The sequence below is a fragment of the Podospora pseudopauciseta genome, chromosome 1, assembly GCF_035222475.1.
Source record: "Podospora pseudopauciseta strain CBS 411.78 chromosome 1, whole genome shotgun sequence".
NCBI classification, from domain to species: domain Eukaryota; kingdom Fungi; phylum Ascomycota; class Sordariomycetes; order Sordariales; family Podosporaceae; genus Podospora; species Podospora pseudopauciseta.
Window position 1 is genome coordinate 58,843 of NC_085892.1, and position 22,409 is coordinate 81,251.

At 53.7% G+C, this 22,409-nt stretch overlaps 11 protein-coding genes across 11 annotated transcripts; 2 read left to right on the forward strand and 9 right to left on the reverse strand.

The window, feature by feature from the left end:
- Positions 1 to 55: 55 nt before the first annotated feature.
- Positions 56 to 2,449, reverse strand: QC763_100980 (uncharacterized protein). Its single transcript, XM_062906643.1, has 3 exons — positions 2,124 to 2,449; positions 1,422 to 2,070; positions 56 to 1,368 (listed from the first exon to the last, which is right to left on the reverse strand). Exons 1-3 carry the CDS (start codon positions 2,432 to 2,434, stop codon positions 97 to 99), a joined length of 2,232 nt encoding a protein of 743 aa, XP_062769387.1. The 5' UTR covers positions 2,435 to 2,449; the 3' UTR covers positions 56 to 96.
- A 708-nt stretch (positions 2,450 to 3,157) lies between these two features.
- QC763_100970 (uncharacterized protein) lies at positions 3,158 to 6,019 on the forward strand. The gene is made up of 2 exons (XM_062906642.1): positions 3,158 to 3,697; positions 3,753 to 6,019. The coding sequence occupies exons 1-2, from the start codon at positions 3,421 to 3,423 to the stop codon at positions 3,803 to 3,805; spliced, it is 330 nt and encodes a 109-aa protein (XP_062769388.1). The 5' UTR covers positions 3,158 to 3,420; the 3' UTR covers positions 3,806 to 6,019.
- QC763_100960 (uncharacterized protein) lies at positions 3,985 to 5,925 on the reverse strand (the record flags this gene model as incomplete). The annotated part of the gene is made up of 1 exon (XM_062906641.1): positions 3,985 to 5,925. The coding sequence occupies one exon, from the start codon at positions 5,923 to 5,925 to the stop codon at positions 3,985 to 3,987; it is 1,941 nt and encodes a 646-aa protein (XP_062769389.1).
- A 199-nt stretch (positions 6,020 to 6,218) lies between the features above and the next one.
- On the reverse strand, positions 6,219 to 7,769 carry QC763_0000060 (uncharacterized protein; the record flags this gene model as incomplete). The annotated part of the gene is made up of 2 exons (XM_062905015.1): positions 6,219 to 7,220; positions 7,438 to 7,769. 2 exons carry the CDS (start codon positions 7,767 to 7,769, stop codon positions 7,208 to 7,210), a joined length of 345 nt encoding a protein of 114 aa, XP_062769390.1. The 3' UTR covers positions 6,219 to 7,207.
- Positions 7,495 to 8,070, forward strand: QC763_0000070 (uncharacterized protein; the record flags this gene model as incomplete). Its single annotated transcript, XM_062905016.1, has 1 exon — positions 7,495 to 8,070. The coding sequence occupies one exon, from the start codon at positions 7,495 to 7,497 to the stop codon at positions 8,068 to 8,070; it is 576 nt and encodes a 191-aa protein (XP_062769391.1).
- Positions 8,071 to 9,702: 1,632 nt separating this feature from the next.
- QC763_0000080 (uncharacterized protein) lies at positions 9,703 to 10,056 on the reverse strand (the record flags this gene model as incomplete). The annotated part of the gene is made up of 1 exon (XM_062905017.1): positions 9,703 to 10,056. The coding sequence occupies one exon, from the start codon at positions 10,054 to 10,056 to the stop codon at positions 9,703 to 9,705; it is 354 nt and encodes a 117-aa protein (XP_062769392.1).
- Positions 10,057 to 10,243: 187 nt separating this feature from the next.
- QC763_100940 (uncharacterized protein) lies at positions 10,244 to 13,852 on the reverse strand (the record flags this gene model as incomplete). Its single annotated transcript, XM_062906640.1, has 3 exons — positions 12,712 to 13,852; positions 12,262 to 12,654; positions 10,244 to 12,200 (listed from the first exon to the last, which is right to left on the reverse strand). Exons 1-3 carry the CDS (start codon positions 12,744 to 12,746, stop codon positions 10,244 to 10,246), a joined length of 2,385 nt encoding a protein of 794 aa, XP_062769393.1. The 5' UTR covers positions 12,747 to 13,852.
- Positions 13,853 to 14,040: 188 nt separating this feature from the next.
- QC763_100930 (uncharacterized protein) lies at positions 14,041 to 14,676 on the reverse strand (the record flags this gene model as incomplete). The annotated part of the gene is made up of 1 exon (XM_062906639.1): positions 14,041 to 14,676. The coding sequence occupies one exon, from the start codon at positions 14,674 to 14,676 to the stop codon at positions 14,041 to 14,043; it is 636 nt and encodes a 211-aa protein (XP_062769394.1).
- Positions 14,677 to 15,339: 663 nt separating this feature from the next.
- QC763_100920 (uncharacterized protein) lies at positions 15,340 to 16,476 on the reverse strand (the record flags this gene model as incomplete). Its single annotated transcript, XM_062906638.1, has 1 exon — positions 15,340 to 16,476. The coding sequence occupies one exon, from the start codon at positions 16,474 to 16,476 to the stop codon at positions 15,340 to 15,342; it is 1,137 nt and encodes a 378-aa protein (XP_062769395.1).
- A 693-nt stretch (positions 16,477 to 17,169) lies between these two features.
- On the reverse strand, positions 17,170 to 18,823 carry QC763_100910 (uncharacterized protein; the record flags this gene model as incomplete). The annotated part of the gene is made up of 4 exons (XM_062906637.1): positions 17,170 to 17,562; positions 17,617 to 17,991; positions 18,037 to 18,628; positions 18,681 to 18,823. The coding sequence occupies 4 exons, from the start codon at positions 18,821 to 18,823 to the stop codon at positions 17,194 to 17,196; spliced, it is 1,479 nt and encodes a 492-aa protein (XP_062769396.1). The 3' UTR covers positions 17,170 to 17,193.
- A 479-nt stretch (positions 18,824 to 19,302) lies between these two features.
- QC763_100900 (uncharacterized protein) lies at positions 19,303 to 22,225 on the reverse strand (the record flags this gene model as incomplete). The annotated part of the gene is made up of 4 exons (XM_062906636.1): positions 19,303 to 20,099; positions 20,150 to 21,221; positions 21,278 to 21,988; positions 22,040 to 22,225. 4 exons carry the CDS (start codon positions 22,223 to 22,225, stop codon positions 19,303 to 19,305), a joined length of 2,766 nt encoding a protein of 921 aa, XP_062769397.1.
- Positions 22,226 to 22,409: the final 184 nt, after the last annotated feature.

A 22,409-nucleotide genomic window follows, 5' to 3' on the forward strand; every position in this document is an offset into this window, starting at 1 on the left:
TAAAGAGGTCAGTGGTTTTGTTAAAGAGTGCCGCCATGAAAGTCCGGACATCTAGACGCCACCAAAGCGCCCTGCCATGGATACGACATGCTCAGGCTAGTTCCCCTTCAAGTAGCCCGCAATGACATGCTCCCTCCACCACCAAACTCCCGCCATAGAAGCCCCAGGGCCCAGCACCGCCTGGCTGAGGATAGAAGCCAGCGAGACCTTGGCAACCTGCCAACCCGTCACATACCCCAAGAACCTAAGATCAAGGATTGAATACAAAGTCTCTCCCAAGAATCCCACTGCCCCACTCAGTGAAAAGGGTAGACTGATCAGTTGAAGTGGTGTGATCTTCAAGCAGAAGTAGGCATGAGCTACAAACATGATGTGGGCAGCAGCCTGGGATACGACAGCCAGTTTATATACCGTTTCCAATGCCGAAACATCGTCTTTCTTGTACCTCTCAAAGTCTTCTGCATACGCTGTGCTCCTGCTTTCCCACCATCTGGAAAGCGCTGTGGTCAAAACTGGAACAAGCAAGGGCGCCCCTATTGCGAAGCCACTGGAAACAACACCTTGGGATGCTCCCCAGGTTGGGCTCAGTGCAAAGAGCGTTGGAATAACATATCCCAGAGAGACTGCAGGCATCAGTGCTCTCGCAACATACACGCCGACCCACCGACCTGGGGGAGCCTTGAACGACTGAAGTGCGGCTATGATCCCATGTAGAGGAGCAATCTTTGCCATTCCCACCCGCCTAGTCTGTATGCCAGCCACAAATAGGCTGGGCAATGAGAGGAGCGTGCCCTTGTTGCCAGCTCGATGGCCCTCGAGAGTGTACGTCAAGAGCGGCGAGATTGCTTGTGACAGGGAATAAGCCCGTTGCAACTGAGAATTCAGCACTGACAAAGGTTGAAAGGGGTACCCCAATCCCAACCCCATTCCAACACAGAACACCGCCTTGGTCATTGCGAGCGGCCATCCTCGGATTGGTTTTGCTGGTAACTCGTGGTCATATGGCACGGCCCTGGGTCTTGTGGGCACTGGCAGAAAATCCAGCTTTGCGCTGGCAAGCAGCCTGGATCCCATCTGGCCAAGGTGGTGTTCAAGCCCCCTCAGGGGAACAACAAGGTTAAGAACGATTTTTGTGATCAGTGGCTTTTCCGACGCGAATAGAGCTTGGGTATCATGGCTGAGCTTGACAATGTATTTCGCTCTTTCGTACCGCGCGTCCTGTGTGTGCTTGGAGATGGCCTCGATCTCTGCTGTTGTCAAGCCGCACAGTCCATTCGGACGGCTGTCTCTTGCTCTGAGCAGAGAGTTGACAAACTCGGCTGCCGTTTCCATGGCGCCGTTTCCACCCATGCCACCAATGGGGTTTGGCTACGTGAGACATTGTCAGTTCCGGATCGTCCTGTCTTTACTGTGAAACCCACCTTGTGTACGCTGTCTCCCATCAAAATCATTCTTCCCCAAAACCACTTCTTAAATACTATCTCGTGAAGTGGTGTCAAAGTCGACGAGATCCTGTTTTCAAAAATCCGTCCAAACGTCAAATCCTCTGTGATCCGGACGTGGGCATGCTGCTGGACGAAATCCTCCTCGTCCTGTTTCGTGTATCTTGGAATATCCTTGCCGTATTTCACTTCAGGTAGACGCTTGAACATGAACCAATACACTCTGCTGTCGGGCCCCGATGCCACCAGAAACGAGTATCCCTCCCCAGACGTGAATGACTGGTTTTTTTCTGGCCAGTTTTCGACATGTTTGGCGATTCCAAAGCTGCACTGGTAGTGACATGGGACTGTTTGCTCTTCATCCTCAGACGGGAAGGACGTTGGATTGTTTGATAGACTGGCGAGCCGTCTCATCTCGTGACGCACCGTGCTGTGAACTCCGTCGGCGCCTACCACAATGCTACCGGTGTGCTTCTTTCCTGCCTTGGTTGTCACGCTGATCTCACGACCAGATTGTTCGATAGCCTCTACACGGCTGCTGAGCACAATCCGCTCCTTATGCCGCAGCTGATCAAAAAGGACTTGAAGAAGCCACTGTCTGTCAAAAAACAGCATCTCGTAACCGTGCCTAACCTCCAGATATCAAAATTCGGCTCTATAATCTTGCTGCAGGATACATACCTCTTCTTCAGGTGCGCAAAGAGATCCTCGGTGCAGGACACGGAACTGCCGTCTGGGCGGCGCATGTGCGCGTACTTGACACTGTCGCCCTGAGCGACTGCTCGGACTGGCTCGTAGCATCCTATCTGGTCGAGAATCAGCAGCCCGTTAGGAAACAGGCCGATGCTCGCGCCCACTGCCGGTGCGATGTTGTCGCGAGCTTCCAGCAAGATGTAGTCAATCTCAAACTTTTCCAGCATATTGGCGAGTGTCAAACCTGCTATCCCCCCTCCCACAATAATGAGTTTGAATGGGTCATTTGGGCTAGACATGGTATTGAATTGTTGAGACTGACAAAGTGGGTGTAGGCTTCTGTTTTTAATATATCAATGTATGCCTACAGGTAGCGTAGCATTGCGGCATCTCCCCGGCATTCGGGCCACTCCCACCTCCGATGTCTGGTTCCGAAAGCGCTTCGCCAATTGGCCTCCGTTCTGCCTACCCTAGCTCATTCGGTGCGTTAAATACCGATGGCCGATAGAAGTCTTTTGGATAATTGGGTTTGCTGGTCAAGAGATTCACCCAAGGCAAATCGTAGTAGCATCTCCTGACCTCGAAAGCTCTACCTTGGATTTAGTACATTGATACCAAGACATATATATAGCTGCCATTGCAGTCTGCTATCAGGGGCTTTCACAATTCATTCTGTCAGGATTAGCGTGGCATCTCTCTCATTATGTCAAGAGTACGCGCCAGCCTGCTTTGCTCACAAGCCCGCCCTGCCTGCTCTCGTGCGTACACCTCTCCTTACTCCCGCCTCTCATTCGGGGTGATCATTCGTCCGGTCAGCTTTACAATGCCAAAATAATTTACTCTCACTAGGTATTTGTAAATGTTTCGTACTGCTCGGTTAGCTCAACGCCCCGCACTGTCATTAAGACTCAGCCTCAAAAGGTCCAATGATTGGTAAGATGCTATGTGGTGGAACCAACGTAGAAGGCCTGAGTGATGTCGGTAAGGTAGGGTAATATGTTCAAACCCCTGCAAAGGTCTAGACACCCACTCGCAAACTCTCGACACTACTTACCCACGATATGCCAAACTTGCGTCGAGCGGGCATCAGATGTGTGGCACAACACAGGTTAGGAAGGTGAGTATGCTCTGTGTATAACCTCGGACGTATTAATGACCCGCTGGCTTTCATCTCGAGCCTCTCATCAAGTCGGAGCATTGTCTATAAATTGCATTGTCTCTTCCCAAGAGCATCACCCTCATCACAACATCAAGCCACGAAATAGCAACCCATCAAACGTTCATCATGAAACTCACCCTTGCCTTGATTGCTGCCATTGCAGCCCCAGCTCTCGCCGCAGTTGGGGGCCGCTGCTCCAACAATTGGGGTGGTGATTGCATCTGCCTCGACTCGAGCGTCTGCCGGAACCGCTGGGGGGGTACCCCGTATACTGGCTCTCCGGGCAACTGGCCCTGCCCCAACGATCCTGACAACATCATGGCATGCGTTGTCAAGCCTTGCCCCGGTCAGGGCAGCGGCACCCAGTGCTTGTGGAGAAATGCTTGCCGCAGCCCCAACGGAAGTAAGAAACGTCCAACCTGCATGTTTCTCTCTCACTCGGCTGACCATTGCAACAGACCCTGTTTGCCCGGGAGGTAACGACTTTATCTGCTGCAACCATCAGTGGTAGAGAAGGTACTAGGTAGTTAACAAGAATATTGAGTGTCATCATTTCAGTAAAAATCGCTGCAAGATACACCAACGCCTGTAAATGCAACATCGTATCGTGGTACCCAGAAAGCCACCTTTGTGACGACAGAAACCCCAAAACAAATTAATACACTGTAGCTTTTGCCCCAAGTCTTATCGTTACACCTTTTCACCAGCCGAGATGGCCTTGGTCTTCTCGAGCAACCCAAATTTGCTGTCCAACTCCTTTCTAAGGGCTACATGTCTCTCCAGAAAGGTCACTGCTGCGCCGAGAAGCGCCATGGCCAGAAAGATGACCCAGACCAGCTTGAGGCTGGAGGCAAAGACGGCCCTGATTTGGTCTTGCACACCTGGGTCGCCGAACGCGCTGATCCAGCTGGCCGATGCATGCTCGTACGCCTGTCCGTTGCTGAGTTGGTCCTGCGCATTCGCGTCGTCTATAGTCTTTATGCTGGCCGCGAACTGAGCGTTGAACGCTGCGTTGGGAACGGCAACACCCAGGAGCGAGCCAAGGCCCCTGAGAAATGCCCAGGATCCCGTGGCTGCGGCATTCTCCTTGTCGGTAAGCTGGACGAGAACGGTGGGCAGGGTGGTGGAAACGATGATGCCGGATCCGATGCCGACCAGGAATGAAAACAGTATCCACAGAGCAGTTGAGGTGGACTGTTGGTAGACCACGCAGAGGAACAGACCGGTAGCCATGAGAACAAAGCCCACACGGTGCATTAGCCTGTATCTGCCAAACTTTGCCAGCAGTGGCCCGCCCAGGGCCGCCAGGATGACAATCGTCAGTGTGCAAGGAAGGATGAGGATTCCTGATTGGGTTGGCGAGGAGCCGAGAATGACTTGAAAAAAGGGCGGCAGGTAAAACTGAAAGCCATAGGTGATGAACCCGTGTATCACGGTGATAGCGAAAGCGGCTATGGTCGTCCTGTTGCTGAAGACGTGGGGGGCCATGATGGGGTGCGAACACCTATCGCTTCGCTCCCAAAACGCAAACGCAACAATTCCCAGCAAGCCTGTCCCCACGAAAGCTAAGATGGGAGGCGAGGTCCAAGAGCTGACAGCCGCCGAGGTGAAACCAAAGAGCATCATGATGACGCTGGCGGTCAAGACGGTGATGCCCAAAAAGTCGACCTGCGAGACCTTGAACCTCAGCTCTCGCCATGTTCTGGAGGGGTTCCCGTTGTTGAGGCTCAGCCAAAACCACATCAGGATCAGGGCAATTAGACAGATGGGAATGTTGATGCCGAAGCACCACCGCCAGTTCATCGTGGCAAACACTCCTCCCAGCAAAGGACCGACGGTTGTTCCGAGGGCGTAGACGGCTGCCTTGATGGCGACGTAGTGTCCCCTTTTCTGCAGCGGGATTATGTCGCAGAGGATCAGTTCTGCAAAGAGATCAATGCCCCCTGAGCCCATTCCTTGAACCACTCTGCCAAAGATCAGAACGGCGCTCGAGTCGGCCCAGCCCGAGATGGCGCTTCCAATGCCAAAGATAACGACGGCTGCCATCATCAAAGGCCGGCGGCCGCAGATGTCAGCGAGCTGGCCGTATAGCGGCTGAAAGACAATGGACGCTAGGAGAAAAGACGTGGCAACCCAGGATGAGTTTGATCCCAGGTTGAGAGAGCTAGAGATGGTAGGCAGAGCGGTGCTGACCACGCTCCCCTCAAAGGCGGACAAGAGGATCGGTATACAGACGGCTGTGAAGCACCTCCAAAACCCAGCTCCGCGGCGCCATCCTCCAGACGGGCCTGCCGGGGATGGCTTCTCCTTCTCCGTGTCCCACGAATCTAGGGAGGAGGAGGAGGAACACTCGGAAGAGGTGAGGGGAATGGTCGAAATGACAACCCCCTTCTCTTTGGACGATATGAAAGAGGCATATGATGGTGGTGGTGGTTTGATCTTGTCGTCGTCGTGGATGGGGGTTGGACAGCAGTCGGACCTGGCGTCGATGCCAGAGTCTGAGCTGGTGCGGGCAAGGGTTTCGGTCTCGGACTCAATCTCAGTTACCGAGTCTGTATCGTGGTGGGCCGTAGTCTCCTGATCAGTCTCGGCTCGGCAGGTCGGCCGAACACGAGGCTGGAAGAGACCCATGATGAGTCGATACTCTCCCCAGGTGGGGAAAAGAATGATTTTCTGGTGCTAGCACTGATCAAGACAATCGCGGACGGCACCAGCCGTTGGACAAGACCGAGTGAGGTGGGCAGATTTGTGCAGAGGCAAAGTTCAGATGGGACGATGGAGGTCAGGGCATGAATGGAACGTCTGGATGAAAGACTGGTCTCGCTTTTAAACTTGTGTCGAGCTCTACGTTGCTCCCCTTCTCTTGTCGATTTCCAAAGAGACTGACGGGCCTGACATTTCTGTCAATTGTCTTGGTGTTACAAGTTTGCGTACTGCCAAGTCTGGGCCCAATGCCCGCCGTCTGGTCTGGGTATCCGTCCTGAGCACGAAAAAGTTTAATTCCTATGCTCACCTCTCACATTGTCATCGTCTGTCCTTTGGAGGAGCCACGTACCCACCCCTTGCCATACCGACAACCCGATGAGAACTGACCAACAGAGCTCACGGTGAACCGGCGAGAGCGACACTAGATTGGTGACCCATCCATCACAGACTGCCAGGGCGCTTGGTCATAGCTGAGTTTTCGCCGCGTGGAACGTTCATCGTACACTTCACATCCCGCTATCGGACAGGGAAGGGCGGATGCTTTGTTGTCGTGGGAGGTTCCCGAAGCTCCTTCTGCCATGCTCCATTCAGTCTATGAGGTGTCTGAGTAATGTCCGGATCTTTGGCCTGCCGTTGGGAGTCAGTCGATCATGATCCAATTCCGCACTGGTTGTGCCACCGATGACCTAGGTAGAGAAAGGTCGGGGGACACAGTATCCGACGAGCTCTCATTGGCTCTCGTTGTGATCGCGGCGGGCACGGACAGTGTTTGGCTCAAGACTCTTCTTTCGTCAGTGTTGATTGGTTACCCAAGGGTTGGCAGCCCTTGGTGCTGCAGCGAAGGAATGACTGATGAAGAATGAGTTCAGCCAAGAGCTACTATATATCTTGACAGGCTCTTCAGCCGCACTTGGCTTACGAACATGAACTGGGCCGTCTGATCCGCGAACCATTGTCAATGACATCTCCACAGGATGCCTTGATTCGCTGCCTTGGCTCTTAATCATGCCAATGTCAGACTACAAGAAAAATTTTACAGGTTGGTGGTTGTATTCGTATCCGAATCCATCCCAAAGCAGGCTTGGCCCATTTCGCCTGCTTAGGCTAAAGAGGTTTGGTAGAAGCAAAAGAAAATCTGGAAAAGTTTGACAGGTATGGAGGGTTGTGTTTGACATTCTAAATCCAGAAACATCGAGTCAAAAGAGGCCTAGGTTCCGAAACTACTCCCAAGTCAGTGTTGTGGCATGCTCGCTTCCACTTTTTCCCGACACACGAGGCGCCCATTCATTCCAGATGGACAAACTATCTGATCCGGCCCGAGGGAGTCTTACTCGGAGAATTGGCCAGTAATCCGGAGGGAAATGCCGAACTGAATCAGGGCGGAGAGGTTAGCCAAAAGTCTATATCTGCCTGCTTTTCCACGCTCCTGTCACAAACCGAGATTCGTGATTTGGCAACCAAAGCACACCACCCTTCATTCTATATCTTGTCACAATGGTTTCCCTTCGCCTCATGTTTCTCGCCCTGGCCCTTGGTGCCTCGGCCAAGCCTGTCGACTCGGAGGCCCTTGAAGCTCGCCAGGACGGAGCGGACAAGATCGATGGCTGTGCCACGGTTCGTTGCGCCAAAGGCACAACCTGCAAAGTTCTCCTCGGCAGTCCTCTATGCGTTCCCCTCGACGCTCGCGAGACCAAATGCGGCACCGCTGTTTGTGCCGCAGGGATGGTCTGCTGCAACGCATCTTGCAACCTCTGCACCAGACCCGACATGATGTGCACGCAGCAAGTGTGCCAGTCGCCCGACACCAAGCCTCCTCCTGTCGTGGAGGAGCCGCCGGTCAAAGATCGAATCTGCGGAACCAAGATCTGTCCCGTCGGACAGGAGTGCTGCAACTCGAGCTGTGGTTACTGCCGCGCACCCGGGCAGGGATGTACCAAAGAGTTCTGTGCTCCCACACGAGTACAGTGTGGCAAGGTCGTGTGCACAAACGGCAATGTGTGCTGTAACTCTTCGTGTGGCATCTGTACACCACCTGGAGGCTTCTGTACTCAGCAGTTCTGCGCCAGTTAAACTATGCCAAGTTTTGGTCGCAGGTGCTGGGAACAAGTTTGACTGGGTCGTGGTTTGGGGCTCTCTACTCGGGTTGGCACAAAAAAGGGGTAAAGGGGGGTGGTGACATGTATCAAAAACGCAAAAAAGGGGGTTTGTTTACCTTTTGCTTGGTTGCAATCTAGGTGTAAAATGACATATCATGCCCATATTAATCCACGTGTACCTGATTCAAGACATTTCAACATGTGATCCCGTCATTCCGGCCAAAGCGAACCAGGTAGCTCGTTCCGCTCGTAAGCTCGGTGAGATGTCCAAGCTGCACCAGCACACCAACCCCAGCATCCCCGCTCGTCAGCAATGGGGAAACTGTCCCGACCAAGAGGATCTCATTGTTTGAAATCCCATGTCAGCCGATCGGCTTTCCGACACAAATGCTTACCAACTGGAAGATGTCATAGGAGATGGAAGTTCAAAAATTCTCCGAAAGCTTTACCAAAACACCGGTACCGGAAGTCCTCGGAAAAGTATCAGAATCGGGGCAAAGTGGGAAATCAAAAAGTAGCCTGTCAGCCCGCTCTCACAACGTGACCATCGGTTTCTCTATGAGAAGGCACAATGTTGGGTAATATCGGCATAGGAGCATTTCGACCCGACGTTCCCTATCAGTGTCTCAGGTGCGTTTGACTACCGCTTGACTGGTGTGTAGAGGTAATATATTCCGTGATCGGTGAGGTTACGGATCGCCCGTGTAGTTCCAGAAGTTCATTGATGGAAAAGATCTCTTGAGCACCAGGACTCCGTGTGTATTCCCTGATTGTCTTGAAATGTCCCCGGCGCTTTCCCCTTCAGCAGTCTTTCCCTCTGGTGCTGTCGTTATGAAACAGACGAGTGGCTGTCAAGTTGCTTTCTCGACGGCAGCGAAAGCTCAAGATAAATTGCCCTCGACTCAGCCTGCGCTTGTGCTCCCAGTCTCACTGTGATGTCCTACTTGGGCTTACTTTGCTCTTAATCCGACCTGCAACCCTCGTATCTCGAATTCTGGCACCACATTCCCCCTCCCGATTAGGAAGCCGTGCCGAACCTCACCTGTTACAGGCCTGTCGATTGGTCTCCCACATCTAATGCGGGATAAGCTCGGAGGTCGCTTTTCCCTGCGCGATATCGGGTACTTGCCAGCGGATGGGAGAATCGGCGGCGCAATCTTGGAACAGTAGTCCTCGTCTATGGTGTGGCGGTCAGAGAGAGTGGTGACAACGGCGAGGAAGAGGGCTGTGCATAGGACAGTGTACGTCTGATACAACCTGCTGGGGGGCGGTCGATCCATGACAGGCCCAGAGTTGCTGTTTCCTGCTGATCACTTTGTCTCAGGGGCAAGCTCAATCCTGGCGTTGTTGGGGTAAAAGGTGAAAGCTTCTAACCCTGGCTCTTGAAAAGTTTCAATCACTAAAAGTCGAAGAAACCACACGACTCTACAACTCCGTGAACATCATGCGCACCACGCTATCCCTACCAGTTCCCTCTCAAAAGCAGCTCCGCACTGATCACGGTGTTGTAGTTCGGTGTAGTACTCTCCTCTGATCCCATGTGTCATGACCACATCCACATACACCCCCATCTTGCCATGATCCCTCTCATCGCCATTGCTGAAGCTCAAAATATCCCTTCGCAGCTCTTCAAAGCCACACGAAACCTCATCCGGCAAGTCCTTCTCCAAGTCAACTTCGAGATGTGCCTGGACGGGGGCCACGCGTGGGTTACGTAGGCAACCGGCGACCTTGGATAGCCTCTCAATCCGGGTATCAACACGCGAAATCTGTTCTTGTCTGCTGTGTGATTGATGGCCGAGATCTTTGAGAGTAAAAGGCGGGAAATGGTGTCTTTGTCCGGATAATGTGCGTGGAAACGCGGGGTGCCGTAGATGAGATCCTGTCCATTGGCAACAAGGCAGGCATTTAATGTCGAGACTGAACCTTTCAACCCACAAAGAATCCAACTTGACCCCATTGTCGAGGGCAAAATGGTGAACCTAAAGTTGATTTGGACAAGTTAAGGAGAGAGAAGGACAACACTTCTGCCTGTTTGTTCTTGTCAGGGGGGCACAGGCAGTTGCAGATCATGCGAACGACCAGCATCGTGTATTTGGCCACTATCCAGAAAGAAAAAAAGTGGGTATCAAGTAATAAAACCTCCTCTAAAACCCAGGCGGAAGTCCTTTTGGCTTCGCAGGCTTCCCCCCATTCTTCTTCAGCTCGGCATTGTACTCGCTCCTCTTTCTGATCATGAATGCAATGCCTAGCAACAAATCTGTCTCATACTGCGCCTGCTTTGCCGCCGCCTTCCCCATGGCGCTCACTGGCACAAAGTGCAGCAGGGGCCTCATGACCCTCCCAGCTAGCCTCTCAGCTGTCATTTCGTTCCTCTCGGCCTGGTCGGCTATGTCGCCCCAGAGCGTCAGCAGCAACTTGAAGAGGCTCCTCTCCGGGCCCTTGATGCCCATGAGTGCCTCCTCCCAAAAGTCAATGCCCTGGTCTATTCGCAGCGCCATGCTTCCCGCCACATTCGACTGCTTGCTCAGCTTGATCCACCTCTTGGCCAACGAATCCGGAACAAGCGGCTTAGGCAGTTCGTTTAGATACACAAGAATCAGGTCGGCAGCATCGTAGACAGTAAAGTCCCTCCAATCCAGCACCTTGCCGTAGCCAGTCTGTGGGGTGTTGAAGATCTCCCGAAGGTCAGACACTCTATAGCTGTCGCCGTCTTGACCAAAAATATGCGGGCACTCCGCCAAGCCCATGTCCCGGATGTAGTACACGCAACGTAGGATGCAAAGAGGGTAGTCCCGCGCACTCTTGCCGCCTGCCGAGCCTCCTTCGTGGGATGTCGAGGCTACTCCCTTGGCAACCTTCATGGACTGGGCAACCGGTACTCCAAACACATTTGTCGAGGTCAGCGACTCTGCAAGAGAAGGAGTCGAGGTGGAGGGGTTGTGTGAGTGTGTTGGTGTGGCAGGCAGGCTATGCTTGGTGGACCGAAGGCCGAGGCGAGAAAAGGCGGTGCCTAACCTGGACGAGCTCCTCTTCCCGCTCAGGCCGCTGGTGCTCGTGGAGTCCCTGTCTCGATTCCCCGTGGGCATGTATGGACTCTGCGAAGGGGAAAACATAAAGTTGGAGCTTGAGGGGGTTGGCGGGCGTGTCATGCCAGAAGATGACATTGGCGGCAGCGCAGGGACAGGTGGCGGCATGGGGATTTCCGCTCGGGGATTCTCAAACACAGAGTACCGAGAGAGGGAGTGAACAGACTGGTTCATGCCGCTTGAGCGCCTCGATTCCGACCCGTGAAACGAGTTGGAGTCGCCGCTTTGGGAGGAGTGGTCGTGCGAAGAGGTGTAATATCCCTGCTGGCTTCCCTGTGGTAGTGGGTGGCCGTGCTGGGCGAGGATGTGCTCCGACACTGGGTGCAGGGCTGGAGGGGAGAAGCTCCGGATTCGAGACATTGAGTCCTTGTGATTCAAGCTCATGTTGCTGCTCTGCCCGCTTGCCCTTGAGGCAACGCTGCTGCCGGCGTTGGACAGAGAGCCGTAGTAGTTGCTGTCGGTATCGGAGATGCTAGGGGCCTGTCGCGTGTGCTGCGGGTGCTGATTGTGGCTAAAGTTGGGGATGGCAGACGACGAGCTTCCCAGTCGAGACGTTGATCGTGGTGGTGGTGGCGGTACGCGGTTGCGCACATCGCGAACGGGCGTCATGTTTGGCGGCATCTCGTGAAGCTCCCCGGAAAACTCGTCCATTTCGTCAAAAAACGTACCGTCCACTGCGTCTGGCCTGCTGGGTCGTGGTGGTGCTTTCAAGGGTTGCTTCTTGGTCAAGAAGGAGGACGACTCGTCGCAGCTCATCTCGATGGCGCTGTCAGGGGCCTCGGCTGGTTGCGGTGGTGGGTTCGGCTGGCTTTCAGGCTTCTTTCTCGCCGATGGGGGCGCCGAGAGGTTGGCATACTCGCGCAATGTGTCGAAATACTGCTGCAGTGTGGTGAGGGCTCTGTTTGGGCGCATTTCCGGCGGTGGTTTGCACGAGGTTGAGATGATTCGTGCTGCCACCTCGGCCAACTCGTCCACGTCCTCGGAGCTTGCGTCGTTGTCATTTTGGGCTTTGCTTCTATTTGGCAACAAAACATCAGCGCCTGGCTCACACCCAGCCTCTCGAGGCAGCAACCTACGCGTCAACAAAGTCAACAGCCAGCCCGAGCGCGTCCTTGTACCGTCCCAGCGTCCAGTGCAGCCTGTTGATGTGATCACGGCTCGCCATCCACCGGGCCTTTTTGTCAGCCCTCGAGACGCCGGGTCGGTTGAGCACAGATATGCACCCTTCGAGCTCATTGATCAGGGTCAGGCAGCAGTCGAGCGCACTCGGGGTCTGCTCGGCCAAGAACGGCGGAAAGGAGGCGGCATCGTCGCGGAGGAGCTGGAGGACGCCATCGAGCGAATGGAGCTCGCTGGAGATGCTGTCCAGCTCCGACCGAGACTCGCGCACTTCGCGGACAAACTTGCTGAGGGCAAGCGAGGTCCTCGCAACGGCGTTGCTGGCGGCGAAGCAACCAGTATTCATGGACCTATCCACGTGTTTGTCAGCACCGTTTTGCGTGATGGGAATCTCCAGTTTATCTTACACCCAGTCCAATCGTTGTCCAGCACTTGGATCCATTGCTGCAACTCGGTCGTGGCCACCGGTCGTGGGGATCAGGGCAGCACAACAGGCGGAGGTGCAGAGGATATAGAAATAAACAATCAACAAGTCAGGACGGGAGCTTGGAGGGAGCACGCACGCACGCAGCGTCCCATGGTACGGATATGCATGTCAGCCTGCGAGAGAATTGGCCCCGATCTCCCATCACCCAATGCTGTTGCACCCCTCCATCTCGTCCCCAAGAAGCCCAGGGTCAGCCAGCTCGCCACACGCTTGGCCGGCGCCAGTGGTTCGCATCCATCTCGGCCCATTCAGACCAGGCCCTACAGCCCCAGGGGACCCTCAATCCGGGCCCCACCATCCGGTCCCTGTTGCTCTTTTTGCAGCATCCAACTGCGGATTCCAAATCCGAGGGTTTGGTTGCTTTTTTTTTTTTTTTTTTTTTTTTCGTGCGATGTCCTGTCGGGTTTCCTGCCTAAAGCACCAATGTAGAGCGGTTGGGTGGATGATAAGAAATGGTGCTGCAGAAATAATCAAACGTGCACCTGCCGTTGGAGGACAAGTGTCCCAAGCCAATCGTTTGAGGTGACCGGGAAAAAGCGTCGACAGCGGAAGGCCATTCGACACAGTAAGGGGTGACGGCCCGTGGGATCCCCTACTGAACTCTGACCCGATCGCGACCCCTGGGAAAACGCTTGGGCTGCCGGTTCAGGCGACCGGGCCCACTGGCGAGCAGAATGCGGGGAGGGCGGGGCAACCTGGAACCTGGAAGGCAGGTAGAGCTCAAAACTCGGGCCCTCGGGCCTCACTCACACATGGAAATCGAAACAATATTCTCACATGTGTTTTTCATGTGTTTTCCCTCTGCCACAACACGTAAAGTTTCCCCTCTCTTCCTCTATGCTTCCAGCACCATGAAAACTCTTCCCTCCGTAGGGCCGACCACCACTAGCTCTGTGAGCGAGGTTACATGTCACGTCGGTAAAACTCCGAGGTGGAATTGCGCATCGACGCAGCGCAACGTCTTCAGGGGGCATCCAGTGGTTGACCGAAATGAAACAAACCACCAAGAGGAACCTCACCGTCCGTGCTCAAGAGCCGTTGAAACATTTGACGGAACTTTGGATTGGCAGGAACTGGCATCATGACATGACTTGTTGTGCTGCTCACAGCTCATCTCTTCATTCATCATCACACCTCTTGTGGAGAATTTCCATCCAAGGTAGCATCTGCATGTCAATAGGCCCGTCATCCCAGTCCTAACTCCGGTGATATATCAATCAGGAAAAGGATGAATTTTATTCCGTGCATTCTAGGTCGTCGTCGCCCTTGGCCTCAGCAGCCAACACCAATGCCATATATCAGGATCGCTCTCGAGCCTTTTTGGGCCAGTAGCCACCTTGGTCAGCACCGACACCTCAAACAGCTCCTGCACCCTCTTGCTGTCCATCTCAAACCTCGAGTCCGAAAAGCTGAGCGATATCCACACGCCCTCCTCCTTGTTCAGCACATCGTGTATGGCCTCCGCCATCTTGATGACATTCTCATCCCCGCCGCAAGAAACAGCATCGACGGTGCTTTTGTCGATGACCATCCTCACTTTTCCTCTTTGCCCCAGGTCTAGTTCCAACGGCAACGTGACATCCTGCACCTGATACCCCATTTCGACATTGCCAAACTCGTTGCTCTCCATCGCCTTCCCCCGTTCAAGAGCTAGAGGCTCGTAGTCCATGTTTATGACTTGTAGCTGTGGAAAGTGACGTCGAAAGTACACATGTAGGTCGCTTGTTCCCGAGCCGAGGTGGAGCACTGTTGAGCCTATTGACAGCGGCGTAAGAAGAGGCTCGAGGATGGAGAAAAAGGAGCCAGACGACGTGAGCCATTCAAAGGACTCTTCCTTGGTGAAGCGTTTGCGCCAATATTCAACTTTTTCAAAGTCGGCCGGCATTTTCGTACTTTTGTTGCGATAATAGGTTGTTTGATTACCCTGTTGTGTTGATGATGTTGATCAGAGAAAATAGGTAGGTCTGGTTGCCAGTTGAGGTGAGGAATCATGAGGAATCATGGTTTCGATATCAGTGAGTCTTTGTAGACGGCCTTCTTACTTTATCTTTTTGTGCTTGCAAAGTTTAACACCATCCGAGGTTATGCCGAATTGGTAAATGCTCCTAGGTATGAGGTTACTGTCCAGAGACAAGACTTTGACGATCCACCTGTTACCTAAGATGCCGCCACGAATCAAGAGGTTTTAGTCAAGCGAAGAAAGAATTACACTCTCTAACAAGACAATGACAAATCACGCAGGGCATGCCAAACTAAAGATCGCAGAGAACCAAAGCCTAGACCGGCTTCCAATATTTTGATACTCGTGCTGCTGAACAAGATTCCAATACAGCCAACGCTCAGCAATGCGATGCAGGCAATCACCTCTAATGAAAATAAACCCCCAAACTCCAGAGCAGACCGCTGCCCATGTGTTTTCGACTAGTCCTCAACGCCATGTTCCCATCTGTTCCTACAAAGTCCCGAACCACCGTTCCCAATGATACCGCTGATTTGGATGTCCGCCGTCCGTATAACCCTAACGCCAAACAAACCCTCCGACCCAAATTCACTGCCCTAGCCCTTCCCGGTACGTCTCCCAATCCACGATGCTGATGACATCTGAAATCTTCCCATGTTCCAGCCAGTAGAATACATGTTCTGACCATTCAACCTCGTCACCGGTGGGCGATGCGCCCATCCAGCTCTTGACCGGGGTCCCGACAAACTCTAGCCTCGCTGCAATCATCTGCCTCCCTTCGTCCACGGCGCAAGTGTGCACCTGGAACTTGAGATCGGGGACGTGGTCCATGGCGTCTCGCATGAGATTGATGTACTTGTCTACCGACAGGTGCACTCCATTGTGCGTCACTCCCCCAGTCTTGCAAAACGGCCTGACCTCCTGATGCATGTGCTCGACCCCGGAGTTGATGGCGTCGATGTAATCCTCATAGAACGTCTTGAGGTCGATCGAGACAGGTGGAGGTGGTGGTCGCAGCCCGGGTACTGGTAACACTCTTCTGGGCTTGGCAGCAGCCAGCTTGCGTCTTGATATCCTTGGTGGCTCTTCCCTCATATCGTAGATACTGCTGATCTTTCCCTTATCGAAGCTAACCACCATGTGTCTGGCATACTCGGTCCTTTCAGGGGAGCGCATGCTACCAGCTCTGCCCCTCTCGGGAGTCAGATTCCGGACACATATCCTGGCCGCGACAGGATCAGGTCTGAACAGCTTGAGCTTGCCAGCTGGCGGGTTTGGGTGAATATCCCCGCCGACCATGGCGGCGATGTGCAGCTTGCTGGTCGAGCCTTGGCCAAACTCCTCTTTGAAAATGTGGACAAGTTCGTGCAGAGAAATTGACTCTCCATTGTAGGAGAGCTTCTGGTTGGCGATGTTGGGCAAAAACTCCCACTGGCGCCTGTTGATACGGTCGACAAACAGGCGGAATCGATATTGATTTGTTAATGGTGGAGGTGGCCTCACGCCGAAGCGCTCGTATCGGGCGTTGACGTCCTCCATGGATTCCCGCTTGCGCCTTTTGGAGCTGTGTGAGCTGTCTGAATCTGGCGTCCCTGGCGATGGTCTTTTTCTTGATGACGACTGTGATGGCGGTGATGGAGTAGGTGATGATGATGACGCTGTGGCAGCCAAGGGCGGCGACATGGTGGGCCGCGATATCCGCAACTCTCGCCGGCTGTGCGACATGTTGACTTTTGAGGCCGACCACTGAACAGAGGATGGTTGGTTTGGTCCAAAAGCGGCAACACTTTGATGACAGGGATGGTGCGCGGTGTGGTGATTGATGGATTTGGCTTGTGGTTGCTGCTGTTTGATGCTGTGGTGAGTGAGTGGAATCAAGGTCGCGCGATTGCGCGCCCTCACGTGCAAAATTAATCGAGGCGCAGGCTCAGAGCCGCAGGCGCGTCACAGGCCACCAACAGAACCTGGCCCGTGCACCGTGCCTGGAAAAGTGGGACGGCTTCCGCTCAACATCAGGACGCGTCGCGGTCTTTGAGCTCAGCTCCCCTACTAACAAACACGCAAAGCTGGCCGGTGGTGGTATATAGAATGACACCATCCTTGAAGCCTTTTTGGAACCATTTGCTCAGCGCCACGGAGTCAAATCTCAGACAACCACATCGCCAGCAAGTTCGGCATGAAGGATTGTTATGCGAAGAGTTGAAGGAGCTCACAGAGCAGGTGTAAATTTTAAAATGGTGATCTATAGTCCAGCTCTCCAAATCATCTACAAGACCCATGGCAGAGAAGCGAGAGTCTCATCTGTGCTGCGGGCTCTGGTCAGTTTTCGAGTCATCGTGGAGCTTGATGCAGCTGCAGCAACACGACCCGAAGGCATTTCCAAAGAGCTTGGAATTGACAAACCAATCATCCTCTATGAGCGTAGATACCACGGCTGTTAGATCACAATCGAGCCCTAAGTGGTTCTTTTTTCACCTCCTCCTCTGCCCTTTCCCTCTCCTCAAACCCCCTGAGTTTGTGAGCCACCATGCCCTTCCAAACTGTCAGCCACTCATCGCAAAATGCGGGCAGCATTCGGCCTGTTGTTCCCTCCTTGGGATCGCCCGCAATTTTTCTCAAAAACTCGAAAAAGTCTTTGTAATCCGGAGCAATGCTGTAATAGTCTTTGCCCCCTTTCTTGGCAGCCGCTCTCTTTGCTTCCCAGCGTTGTTGATCAGCAACTGGTGGTAACGGCTGAGCACGACCAGCCAAGTGACGAGCCACGGCAACGGCTTGCCACTCATATACCTTGAATGTAAACCCTCCTCCAAGCTGGCTTTCAGTTAGTTACCACAGTGTAGGTAGAACAAAAGATTGACAACATACCATGCCAACAAATGTGAGTGTTGGGTCGAGAATATCAAACGTATGCTGATAAACGCCCGGAAGTCTCCTGTATGCTTTCTCCACTCTCTCCTGAACAACTGGTAGAAACGGAAAGCTGAACGTGTAGCCGGTAGCAAAGATGATATGGTCCACATCCTTGACTTTAGATCCGTCCGTGAAAAAGACTGTCCCTGTCGTCGGACACAGACTTGATATCTGCTTCTTGATCACAATGTGAGGGTGTATGAACGGCGTCCAGCCAAATGATGGGATCGGATCTCCCCTGATGGAAGAAATGAGGGGCTTTTGGGCAAAAGGAAGGATTTCATGCACGATTTCATGAGCGGAAACTGACCCACCCACAACAATCGTTTTCTATGTCTTGTTAGCATCAAGCAATCAATAAAAAAAAGAACTTACTTTTCCCTTGTACTTTTCCCCGTTCCTAAAACGTTTGCTATGCTGGATTCTCCCCGGCCAACGTTTGTCAAATTCAATCAATCCTTCCGTCTCTGGAATCCAAGGGACATTATAATGTCCACTTGCCACGACCAACCCGTCAAACCTCTCCTGCCACCAATAGTCCTTGTCTCCTTTCCCGTCTTTCCGAAGAGTCAGCACCCACTCCCCGTTGACCTTCTCCGCCCTCTCCACTGTAGTGTGCAAGCTCAAGTGCTTGTCACTCCCTTCCCGGGTGAAGATATCTTCTATCCACGTTCGAATCACCTCACGATGCCGGAAGGGGCCGTCCAAACCGTATCTCTGCACGCTTCTACCGCTGAGCGTCCAAGGCAGTGGCTCTTGCGTATAGCCCATTATGTCTGGGTGGATGTTGCTGTGCAGGTGCTCATGCTGGGCTGAGTCGCTAAACCTCAGTTGATGTGAGTTTACTTGCTCGCTCTTTAGCGTTTCGGTGGGGAATTGCTCCGGCACAGGCACGGCAACATCTGCCTTTCCCGCCAACAACAACGGAAGAGAGGGGATGGCGGCCGGGAGATGAGGTGTGTAGACCCTGTGCTCTATTGTCAATACACCTAGATTAAAATCTGTCCGAGACGACATACCATGTACCCCCAATTATGGGTCTCCTATCAAACACTCTGACCACATCAAAAGCCTGTTCTTTGGCAAGAGCATCTGTAGCAATAGCACCAGCTGGGCCAACACCAATCACAGCTACTCTGCGGACTTGAGGGACTGTGGCCATGATTTTACACAACAAACTAAAACGAGATGCACAAACTCGAGATTAACAGCCTGAGAATGCTCAAGTCCTCACCGTTATGTGCCCCACAGGATGGCGCCTTGCTGGCTCGGCATCACGCAAACACATCTTGCAGATGCTCCCATCTCAACAGTTATACCATCACAAGCTGCAGTGACGAAAATCTTGGATCCGTTATCCCCGTGTATCCTGTGAGAAAGATGTATTGGCCCAGGAGTGAAATATGCCAGCGTGTGCTCGTGTATGTATATATAAATCCCATGCTCTTTTAGATGTTGCCTTGAAATAAATGTCCTGCCCATCTTCCTTGCCTGCCCATGGTTCGATCTGATCCTGAAATAGCCCAAAACTCCAGAAACTCCGTCGCTTAGTATTCTTTTCAGCCTATCCGTGACCCAGACACCGTAAAAAAGCAAAAAAAGTACGTGATCCTGTTGGTGATACATGATTAACCTCCTCACTCAAGCGCCGCCTCCTCCACCGCCTCCCGGCACACCGGTGCCGTCGTGGAATAATAACAGTGGCCATTGCGCACCGGAATGGGTGTTGGCAACGTTTCCAACACCCATGGCATCGGCCTGCGTTGGTACACCCTCGACAACGTGGCCCAGCTGGACGTCACCTGGCCTGCCTGACCCTAGAGTAAGCAACGCACTCGCGCTGAAGCGCTCCTGGCTGTTGTTCCCGCCGGCGCCCGCAATAGCGGCAGTCCAGTCTTGCCATGTGTTTGCCGCGTTGTGCGCCATCATTTGTGCAGCAGCCGATGCTTGGGCTTGGGGACGCCAGTCGTCTGTTGACTGTCCGGCAACATGTTGTGTTGCCTGTGATGCGAATGCAATCAGTGGGTTGGTTGGCTCGACAGGCGTAGAACCGTTGGGGGAGACGCTTGCCGCTGTTGCTGCCGACGCAGCCGCATAGAGGTACGACGCGCCATCCGCCGAGTCGAACGTTGCAGCACCGCCGTTTTGTTGTACAGCACCTTGGTCCGCGTACGTCAGGGCCGGATACGGCGTGGTGGAGCTGGGTACGGGACCCGAATCGTAGTAGCCGTTTCCGTTGATGGGAGCGGGCTGTTGATCTGGTTGTGTCCCTCCGCTGGCGACGGCCGATAAGCCATGGCTGGGGTCCTGTTGAGACTTCAAGCTGTGTGGCTGAATGTCCTGCGAGGAGGCATCCTTACGGGCCATGTCCTGCTCGATCCAGCCCAGTGTGCGTTCGATGATGACCCCAACTTCGGTAGCCAGACGGTTCCCTGTACCTATGTTCGTGTTAGCCAACGTCGACCAACAAAAACAGAAAAAAGCTTACCAAGCAAACGCCCAATCTCCCCAATGATGGCCAGCCATGTGGCCATGTCCTCACGGGTACTGGCAACCTCCAAGACCGTCGTCTCAAACCGCCGCTCCCACTGCGCAACAAGCTGCGTGAAGATGGCGGCCACGTACACGGCCAGCTGATACCACGTCGTATCGAGCGACTTTAGCGTGTGCAACGTCGACACCACCTTGAGCAGCTTCTTTACGGTCTCTTCGCATATCCTGGTATTTTCCGCACAAAACTTGGGATCGTCCGTCATACAAACCGAAGGATGTCTCAGACACAAGGTAAACTCGAGACAAAACGCCTGCGTATAAAGCGCAAAAACCTTTGCTTCAGGTTTGGTCGTTTCTACGTTGAGCTCCTCGGGAAGATTGTCGAGCATGTTGCGCATTCCATCCTCCAATTCTCGGACCACGTCGACGTACGTGCTTGGGTCCCGCCGCGCACCATACAGTTTGGAAAACATTTCGATCAGCAAAGGCGTCACTTTGAATCCCATCAGACCAACTTGGTAGTTGCAATGTCCAACTTTGGACTCGTCCAGCACCCCCTCTTCTCCCAGAAACTCATCCGGAATCGCAATGGGGAATTCCACGTCGAACTCTTGGATAGACAGGGGCATCGGCCGGCCGAGTCGACCGTTGATGGTGCTATACAAGGCCAGAATGGCCCACCACACGCGTTTTCGCGTTTCGTTTTCCAACGTTGTGCCACCGCCGGGAATCTTGATCGCACGATGCAGATTCAGCTCGATTGCCTTCATAAAGGCAAAACTGGCCAGCGTCAGAGCACAGCCGGGCTTGGGGAAGTTTCGAGTGTGCGACATCATCATGGCGAGAGCTTGGACAGCCGTGACAGACTGGGTTGTGGCAAGATCATAGAACTTGTTGAGGCACCAGTGGTAGTGCTTGTTGGACAGGTCGTTGAGCTGAACGTACTGCTCCGGCTTTTCTCTGTTTCGAACACCATACTGGAAATAGATGGTAGCAAACACCATGTGGGTAATGACCAGTTCCGGGACTGAAGGTTTGAAGTTTGGCTCATCGTAAATGCGCCTCAACTGGTGTCCCGGCATAATTAGTCCAACTCTCGCTTTACACAGGGGAGACGACCTACCAGCTGGAGAAAGGAAGGCTTGTGCAAGATGGGAAGAAACGGCGACAGGGTCAGAAAGTACCACTCGGCATAGGTGAAGGCGTCATGTCGAGAAGGCAATTCAACGTTGGGCGGGGCGGGATGGATGTTGAGCGAGGTCTGGAAGAAGGCCTGGACAGATTTGTTGTACAGGGGCGTGCCAAAAGTCGTGCCCGCCGGCGGTTCGTCCATGTCTGGGCCGTCAAACGAGGCTGTAATATCGAGAGTGGTGCCCAGGATAGACAATGTAGTTCCCTTGATGGAGCTCAGCGGCTCCTTGTCCGAAGACACGCCGAGATGGTTGTTGGCAGGCCTCGCTTCGATCAGGGGATATCGCGTGCTCGAGCTGCGCTCCGATGGCGGTTTTTGCCGGCCTCCCTTTACCCACACCAAGCCGACCTGAGACCAGGAGTTCTTGAGAGGGTTGCCCACGGCGTCAAAAACCATACCTTCAGGGTAGGTGTTGTTGTACCCAGGGAACTGCCACGGCCTGACCTCGACGCCATGGTTCTCCAGCAGTTTTTCCAGCGACCGTATGTGAGCCAGCATGGCACCCTTTTCACGCTCTAACTGTTGCAAGTATCCTCGACGCTCGGTGCGCCCCGTGACTCGGTCGGTGACATAGCATTCGAGATTCTGGTTGGTACAATGGGAGCATCCTTCGGGGAGCGCATCGCAGCGAATCTTTCTAACCTAACAGCCGATTAGTTTGGGTCAAACACACCACAGAAGAAAAGAGCATACCTTGCACCTGTCGCAAGCCTGGCCTGTCCGGGTGTACGATTGCAGCTTGGACTTGACAACGCTGGAAAAGTCCTCGGGACCGCGTTCGAGACGCGGCAGCTTCACCTTGGTGGAAGCGCCGTCGCCTTGGTCAGAACCGGTGGAGTCACTGGCCCGCTTCAAGGTGTTTGGGCGGCCTGGAGGCATGGTGATTGGATCTGTATTGCGCCGCTATTTTGGCGACAGACACTCTGAGGTGTCCTGATTTGCGAGGCTGCCCTGGTGTTTTCTGTGCCGCGCCACCTCAGCGACGGGCGGCGATGGGATGGATGCAGCGACCCGACGCCTTCTGGTTCCTATGTCGTCCTGGATCGTATGCGCCTCCGAGTTG

Bases quoted from the DNA above. Each gene is read 5' to 3' on its own strand.
- QC763_100980 (XM_062906643.1), bottom strand. From the start codon at position 2,434: ATGTCTAGCCCAAATGACCCATTCAAACTCATTATTGTGGGAGGGGGG. The intron at 2,071-2,123 runs GTATGTATCCTG...TCTGGAGGTTAG, and splicing joins TTTGCGCACCTGAAGAAGAG to GCACGGTTACGAGATGCTGT. The intron at 1,369-1,421 runs GTGGGTTTCACA...TGTCTCACGTAG, and splicing joins TGGGAGACAGCGTACACAAG to CCAAACCCCATTGGTGGCAT.
- QC763_100970 (XM_062906642.1), top strand. From the start codon at position 3,421: ATGAAACTCACCCTTGCCTTGATTGCTGCCATTGCAGCCCCAGCTCTC. The intron at 3,698-3,752 runs GTAAGAAACGTC...CCATTGCAACAG, and splicing joins TTGCCGCAGCCCCAACGGAA to ACCCTGTTTGCCCGGGAGGT.